The following is an 8,724-nucleotide window of genomic DNA, read 5'->3' as shown; positions in this document are numbered from 1 at the left end:
CTTTCCTGTTTTCTTTATATTCCACTAACTTAAATCACGTTACTGCAGGATTTCCAAAATACATCAGAAAATAAAGATGTAGTTGATTACTTAAGATCACCTTTACATTTGTTTTAAATTGTATTTAAAAGTGATTTACAAACCACTGCCACTAAATAATTTGATTTGTTCGGGACAGCTTTGTGCTCTCGGTAACCTGGAGTCTTCTGTACCATGAAACTCATCTCGCAATGTTCCGGTTGTGTTCCCAGGAGGCCCTTGCTAACCCTTGGGAATGCCAGTTGTTAGCGTTCAGACCTCCTTCCTTATTAGCAAAACGTCCTTAAATGAGCTAATCTCAAGGCAGTTTTTAAGAGCCCGCGGGTGATAGGCACGATTCTGGGGTTTTCTCTACTAGTTCATAATCGGGTCAAGAATCTGCATGTGTTGGCAAGCTGTGTACGTGAATCCCTTAGAAAATATATCACGGCTGTATCAACTAAGTATTTACTAAGTATCTACCATAAAACATAAAGGAAATTCTAGAGACCTTTAATGTAGGGTGATAAAGATTGTCAGATCTGATTACCCTTGGCATAACCTAGTTCCCCATGTTTTCTGGTAATACCAATGGTATAGTCTTGGAAGAAACAAGATAAGGCCCTTTAATTCATTCAGGATTTTTTTTTATACGGGAAATTTACTCCAAAACCTCTATTTTTACAGGGCATTTGGGGCTTTCAAACCTGGGCTTGGAGATTTGCGATTAAACGTTACACACAAGTTTTTGAAAATTGCCTTAAAATTAACTTTGTGCCTGAGCCCTTAGATATTTTTTTACCCTGTCTTATAATATAAACGTTTGTCTTTCCATATTTCTGCAAATCAGTTTCTGCTGCTCTAATCTGCCAAGACAAACAGTTCCGTTAACCAAATTAGTAACATCTGAAGAAATATTAATTCTTATGGCTAATGGCTGGATATACTGAGAACATCTAAACCTTTCTGGTCTAGACATAGCCTTCTTAAGATGCAGCTTGAGGAAGCAGGAAGTTCCTGTATCACAACTTGGCAGCCACTCCTGAAGAGTTTATGTACAAATACATTCTGCATTTGACAGAGAAATGCTGTACCTTTTTTGTGCACCGGGTAACAAGGGAAGAAATGGTTGTGTTGGAAAGGTTACAGGGTATTTTGGTACTCAGTTATACGCTGTCTTTCTGTCACATTTATTTCCCCTTGTTTCTGAGCAGCGGGTGGTGAGAGCTCGGCGCCGAGGGGTGCCTTTGCCCCAGTGCCGCTGGGAGCTCTGCTGGAAGCGGTTTGTTCGCAGGGAGTACAGCTCTCTGACAGAGCTGTGGCCAGTTACCAAACCGGCTGTTTAAAAACAGCATCTTGCAAGCAGCTCCCTCCCACTCCTGTCTCTCTTCCCGTTAACTTTGCTGGGTGTTTGTTTCAGGGGAGCGTTTTGCTTCTCTCTTGTTCCTCAGGAGCAGCAACCAAAATATCTCCTCCTTATCTCAGTGTCTGGGAGGTCCTATTTTTTTGATAATACACTTATTTTTTAATGAATTTGAATCATATCAGCTATGGTTAAAAGGGTTCTGATATCTTCTTGGGACGTAGTTCATCTGATGAGCTCCCACATATGATGTCCATGTCTTTTATGTAGCTTTATTTTCTTTAAAAGTAAACAAAATTAATCATCTCTTGATAACGTTACTGATTTCTAACACTTCCATATACACAGAAAGAATATCCTGTAATAAAGTGACTTTTTTGTGAGCCTCATAACTTTAGAATAAAGGTAAGTATTGAAAACTGCTGCCTGAAATTTTTTGTTTTCTTTGCATTTCAGTTTTCTTGTTTCGTGTTTTCTAGGCAACCGATGAAGAACTCAGTATACAGAAGCAGGCAGTCTTTGAACAGCCCTAGCCCCGGAGAAACCGAGATGGACCTTCTTGTGACTCGAGAAAGACCTAGGCGTGGAATCCGTAACAGTGGATACGATGTAAGTTTACCAGACATACGCAGCGAATCTTGCGCAGCAAAGTCTTACTCCAGATCCCAGGAAACTATTGATAAGCTACATGCCCGAGTGCTATTGAGGGTTTCACTTGGCAGTACTTTATGGGCACCCAGCATCCTGAAAAAAGCTCAGCACACTTCCCAGCACAGACTTTTTTGGTACCTTCTAGCTGTACGTCATTTTACAGCCTGAAATGCAACCAAAACGTTTGCCCTGGAACTCATTATTTGCCAAAGTATTGAATTTTTGAATTTAGTAGTTCTAAGTATGTGGCCACTCACTTGATACTGAGCGTCTTCTCATTGCAATTAAAATCCTCTGCTTGTTCTGTACTCCTGATGCTGCTCTTTTGATTCAGAAGAATAAACAACCAGCTTCTGGGAATTTCACTTGAGCCCAGCTGTCAGTGTTTTGTGGAAATCCACTAGGAATGAATATTGTCCTTTTACTTCATGAGAACTGGGGGAGTTTTGCATAGGTAAATGTCAAAACCAGCCAGAGGAGATGCTGGTTTATGGATCAAGGAATTCATGCAGCCAACACAAGGCAGATGAGTTGTCTTGTGGAGTGTGAACATACACTGGGTGCAAGCTGACACTGTGTGGATAACCCTGGACACAGTGAGGATAAAAATAGCCCCAACACAGAGGTAATGCGGAGTGTTTCAGTCCTTTGTCACACGTACAAACTGCTGTAGTTCAGCCACCCCTGAAGATCCGTCCCTAGAAGAGGTCTAAACCATTCTGGAAAATAAGGGAGTTCATCCAGTGATTGTTTGTCCTCTAAACTCTGTCGGTTACAAGCACTGGGGAGGGGGGTGGGTGGGAAAGGAGGGCTGTCTGATTGTCAACTCTCTCAGCTGCCGGGGATGTGTTTTTAGCAAGGTGAAGGAATGTACTGAGATCAGGGGACGCGTTCAGGGGGCTTTAAACCTTTTGCAGAATTCTTTGGGGCCTGTTGTAGGTGTCAGAGTCCTTAAATGGTTTCCTGCATTTGGAGACTTCCCATGGGGCTGCGTGAGTCGCGCGGTGCGTGGACGCGGGATGACTGGTTCGCTGCTTTCACAGGCATTGGAATGCGTTGCCGTAGCCTGGACAAAGAAAGGCATAACCTACTGAACTAGGTTTTACAGCTGGCAAAAAGAAGGTGTTTTGTTTTTTGTTTTCTTCCACTTAAATGTTTCCTTTATTTTTGGAGCTTTCTTACTGAAAAATATTGTCAAGCCAACCTTCCCGCAGTATACTGAAAATCATAGGTTTCGGGAAAGCAAGGGCTGTTTTTAATATGCTAATAAAAGCTAGTTTTTCATAGGTGATATCTTCCTGAGATGAATGATGAAAACATTCTGGGACCAGCCGTGGCCTCCTGCTATTAGTTCAAAATTAACACGCCTTAAGTAGTTAGCGGAAGATTTTAAAAATGTATTGCGTATTCTATATATTTTATATATTGTAATGAAAACTTGTTAAATACCCTGAAAGTAGATTAATGAGCTTAGGCAGATTCTGAAATGTCCTAAAAGTACTTATGAACTCTGAGATCCCAAGTTTCAGTTGGGTGAGCTGCCTACGGAAGAGTCTTTTTTACTAACATGTTACATAAAACTCCTCTTGCCGGCTGCGCTGCAGGTTCACCGCAGTGCACCTCTTCTAACTCTGAATGTATTTTCTGTCTGAGAGCAGAAAAACGCCAGGGGAAAATGGGACAGGATATTGAAATTTAGTTGCCTGCTTGCAGTGTGGGCTGGTTTCCCCCGCTCGGGCTTGAGGTTCCTCAGAGCAGTGCTGAGCGTCTGACAGGCTTGGTCTCCCAGGATACCCACGGGCAGGCACGGTGTCTCTACACTTGTGCATGGAATTCATATGGATATCACTAGTGGTGCAACTAAACACCTCTGTAAAGCTGGTCTCTGAAAATGGGTGAAAAAGGACTCTGAAAAAGGGCTGGTTTGTGTCTTTTGTCCTTTCTTGTTTTATCCAGTAACATCTGGTACCAGCTTTTGGCATCCACCCTGTTGATGTAAGGTCAAGCCTTCTCAGACTCCTGCTAGCCTCTTCCTGCCAGTATGTTACTTAGCAGCAAGTCCTGGGAAAGAATCTGTGTTTTATAAGCAGTTTCAAATAATTCCATTCATGAATCAAATAGCTCATTACCTTTGAGTCATGAGATTTTTTTTACAGATTAACAAATTGCCTTTTTTTTTTTTTTGAGCTGTTACCAGTATGCCCAGGTTATCAGTTGAGGTTTATCTTCCCAGCAATGATAAATGTTTCTGGGTTTGGGTTTTTTTTTTTAAACAAGAGACTAAGATCTCTCAGATTCTTTGAGAAAAATCCTTAAGAACTGCCAGACTCATGCACAACCAAATCATGACAGTTTATCTGCAAGGTTTTGCTTTGTCCTTTAAACAGGAGATGAAGAAATATGATTGTCCTGTGGTACATGTGACCATACACAGCTTGCAGAAGGTTGGGGACACAGTTGTTTATCTAGTCAGATATAGAAAAGCACTATTATGTGAGGGGAAAAAAGCACGCCACACTAGGAGCTACAGAGCACTTCAATTACCGGGCTAGTGCCGTGATTTTTAGTAAGAACATCCTATTGTATTCTTTTATTCATGGCTATTCTAAATGCTAACGCAGTTCTAACCATGTGCTATATATAGAACGAAGTACGTATCCCATTCTTCATTCCAGTTGTCCTAGAATCTTAAATGCATGTTACTGATATTTAAAGAACTATAAGGAATTGGTTGCTTTTTCAGGTCGCCTGTTTAAAACGCATTTTTTAAAACTCCAGGCTGCAAAGCTAATCTTACAGAATGTAGATGAAGTTAGCTATTTCACTGTCAAGTTCTTACAATTCGATGATTTTTTTTTTTTTTTCTGTCTTGGAGTTACAGGCAAAAAAACCGGGGGGGAGGGGAGGTTGCAGATTTCTGTTTGTACTTCTCCGTACAGAAGGAATTACCCCAGGGGTAACCCTTCGGGTTAAGTTACACGAGTACTCATTAGTATGTGTGCTTCATTCACTGTTCTCACATTAGTTTTGGAAAAATTTCTGTGCAACTCCTGTTTGGTGGCTAGGTAAGAACCAAGGGACAGGACCTTGTTTGTGGCATCATTGTCAGTGGTCCTCACAGGGTTAGGAAGTTCAGAAAAACTCCTCAACTTTAATCCGAAATCTTAACATGTGAGACTGGACAAAAGAGTTTCGGTCTGTGGCTGTAACAAGGGTCCTTCATAGCGATGGTGCTGTTCAGGGAGCCGTACTCCTCCTGGCACAGTTGCACTCCCATTGATTCTAAGACACTAAGAAAAGAATTCAGACATTAATTCTAACTGGTTTTAAGTGAATCATTCACAATTTAATCTGCTATAGTGTTCCTGCTCGTTTTCACAGCAAACAATGTAGGATATAAAAGGCTATTATACTTGTCTGCATCACGTCACTCCTTTCCAATATTTGTCATGTGTCTATACTGTCACAGTTCCTGACTTTGCATACGTTACATCTGTATTTGAGAACGTTTTGCCTGAAGCAGCACAAATACTGTCTTGTAAAGCTTTTTCACTTATACGTGCTTTTATTCCATCCAACAGACTGAGCCTGAAATCATAGAAGAAACAAATGTTGACCGTGTCAATGAGCCTCGGAATTATGCCAGGTCCCGTCAGGCCAAAGGCCACTCAGAGACCTCAACTTTAAGTTCTCAGCCCTCCATTGATGAGGTTCGACAGCAGATGCATATGCTCTTGGAAGAGGCTTTCAGCCTGGCCTCTGCGGGCCACGGAGGACAGAGCAGGCAGGAGGCGTACAGCTCTGCTCCGCACTTGCCCTACTCAGAGGTTGTGACCAGTGCTCCTGGTACCATGACCCGAACTAGAGGGGGGGTACAGTGGGTACCCACATACAGACCAGAAATGTATCAGTACAGTTTACCAAGACCAGTAAGTGAAACTTCTCTTTAGTATACTGTAATATCATAAAGGTACTTCTACTGAGTCACGTCGTCTTAAACAAGCAGCCCCGTTTACATGCTGAAAACCAGATGTAAAGCCATGCTTACAGCAGAGGAGCGTGGGAGTGGGGTGTACGTACCTGTGCTTGCCCATACCCATCGCCTGCTGGCAGGGTCAGTGTCTATTGTAGCAGCAAGTTTGTCTGGTTTAAATTGTGCTTGAAAGAATCGGCTGCACTAGGCTCCAGGCTGTTCAGCAGATCAAGAACTCGTTTGCGCGTCTCCTCCCATCCACCAAGTGCACATTAGGAAGCAATCTGGTTTTGCAGAACAGCTGTGTAGGCAGCTGGCTGTGAAACACCCAACGCTTCTGCATGACGTCCCTCACGGAGGAGCATCATGGCAGGAGAGTGAACCAAGTGTAATAATCACGTGGCCTGAAATGTGGGCTGTTAGTTACGATCTTGCAGTTATAGCTGTTGACTTGGGACTCTGCAGAGGTGGTTTAATTCCACAGGTTTCTTGGCTGACCTTATGTAAGTCACTTTTTATTCTTCATTTTCTAGCCTGAAATTGTGGCTAACGTGTCCGTACCTCACAGAAGTAATACATGAATTGAGACATTAAATCTATGGCTGGAAATTGTTAACAGCATTTTGTAGGTGTCTAGACGGCAGTCGCAGCAGCACTGTGTGTACCCACAGCATGTGAAACTACCCCTGAATTCCCACGTCTGGTACTGTGAAACTCAACAGCATATTTTCCTTGTTATGTGTCAGGTACAAATCCAAACCAGAGATAAATGCTTTCAGATGATAAATAGCCCCACTATCAATATCAGCACAAAAAGTTGTTCATATTCAGGATTTTTTGGTTGGAAATGAATATTTTTGAGAGAATGCATGTCAAATGGCATCCCTTCCTTTGGCTACAATAAGAGGGTAGTGCAAGAGAAATGTCCTCCGTTCAAAATAACTATTGCTAAGACTTCCTTCTATGACAATAAAAAAATACATTAAGGGATGCTGCCTCTGAACTCTTCTGAGCATATCCGAAAGCCAGTGGCACTGCCTGCAAAGGTTCAGGCTGGCGCTCTTTAAACCACACTGAAGGTTATTTCTGGCACTTTGAAAGCGGTCCGATGAACTTCATACAGCATATAATCGTATTTTATGGTTCGCATTCGATTACAAGCGTGAGAGATAGTTAATGGGTAGCCAAATTACTTTGGCACTTCAGAGAGTCTTTCTAAAATGAAATTAAAGATATTATATGGTGGCAGGTTTAAAAAAAAAAAGTAATAGCCACACTTTTTGGTGAATGCTTCACTGTTTTCTTTCTAAGACTTACTTTTCTAAAACATCTGCATGTTTAGGACCTTTAAGCATTTGCTTTTCTTTCTGGTGTTTTGAAGATGGTGTTAAAAATTTCCCTGCAGGTAGTTGATTGCCACAGGTTAGGACAGGCGCAGGCTGCTGGACTCGGGGTAAGGGCTGTGAAGTCGTAGCTTTCTGCGTACCACTTTCACAAGTATGAGCCGTACTTTAACCACACTGTTTACTGGTTTGCTCTCAAATGGGGACAGAGGATTGGAATTTAAAATATCCAGCCGAGATTTGTGTGGGAAGTGACTTGTGGGTAGGAAAAACATGGAAGAATTATTTCTCTCAGAACTTAGCAGCTGTTGGCCGGGCCGGGATACCTTCGCTCGGCAGCTCTGGGAGAGATGCTGTGACAGGGAGAGCTTGGGAGTGGTCTGGCTGACACGCAGAGAAATTGGCTTTACTGCTGGGTCACGGCAAGTGTAAAGGTCTCCAGTCCATCACTCCCTTCTGAGATCTGGCTCTTTGCAGTCCACTTACACTAGACTAAACTTTACAAGATCTCACAAACTTTCCAGTAACTCGAGGGATGTCTTTAGGCTTTGTGACACGTAACGCAATGGCATTTCATAGGTGATACAAGTGCTGCAGAAGGTTTCTAGTTCAGACACACTCTGCCTTTGTAAAGCATGAACGGTAAACGGATTGAAGCAAACCAGCAAAAACCTGCATGTGAATCTCCATCTCAGCGTTTGCCTCACTCTGCTCCTACGATTTGTACCATACGCCTCCAGGGGACCAGAATCACTGTTCACGTCTGTTTTTTCAGGTCTCCTCCAAGTTATGGACCTTTGATTTTTTGCAGTCAACCTCTTGGCTGGTCCCACCATGAAACAGTTGTGTAGCTCTCCAGAGCGTGCAGGCACCTTTTCTTCTTTTCCCTTTTGAGGCCTTCTGTGATGATGGGTTTCTTTTTAAATTTGTATTATAGAAGTCCTCTATTTTCAACAAAATAGAGTTTGGAATCCATGCAGACTCTTTACCTTTTTGTTTTGTTTTTTTGGGTTTTTGGTGAACAACAAAAGTGGTGCAACATTTTTTTTAAGCATATATTAATTTTGAATAATAATATTAGACACATTTTCTTTGAGCTGTTGGGGTTTCTTCTGATTTGATTTACCACAGTGAAGGGACTTTATTTCTAAAATCATGCCAGTTAGCCTAGAACCTAAGGACTTGGTTTAAATCACCCTCTGAACATTTTTTCCATTTTTGCGTTGCATGCAGAAAACCACTAATGCCCCAACCCACTGGAGAAACTGTAGAAATTTTATTGGAATTCCATCTCATAACCATTTTGGTGTCTGTGAACCTCAGCACAAAGAGGACTGACTGCCGTCCCCCGGGACGGACTGTTCCTCGGCGTGGTG

General features: G+C 42.3%; 1 protein-coding gene across 1 annotated transcript in view; it reads left to right on the top strand.

Moving 5' to 3' along the window:
• Positions 1-6,586, top strand: part of LOC104488798 (UPF0606 protein KIAA1549L-like) — a gene marked incomplete at its 5' end in the record, with an annotated part of 10,865 nt that extends 4,279 nt beyond the window's left edge. Inside the window, 3 exons of the mRNA XM_010130881.1 lie at positions 1,861-1,990; positions 5,614-5,961; positions 6,539-6,586. Coding sequence (XP_010129183.1) covers positions 1,861-1,990; positions 5,614-5,961; positions 6,539-6,586 — 526 coding nt within the window. The remainder of the gene's footprint in view (positions 1-1,860; positions 1,991-5,613; positions 5,962-6,538) is intronic.
• Positions 6,587-8,724: the final 2,138 nt, after the last annotated feature.

The sequence above is a fragment of the Buceros rhinoceros genome, unplaced genomic scaffold (genome assembly GCF_000710305.1).
Source record: "Buceros rhinoceros silvestris isolate BGI_N320 unplaced genomic scaffold, ASM71030v1 scaffold42450, whole genome shotgun sequence".
Taxonomy (NCBI): domain Eukaryota; kingdom Metazoa; phylum Chordata; class Aves; order Bucerotiformes; family Bucerotidae; genus Buceros; species Buceros rhinoceros.
This window is presented reverse-complemented; position numbering and strand designations above follow the sequence as displayed.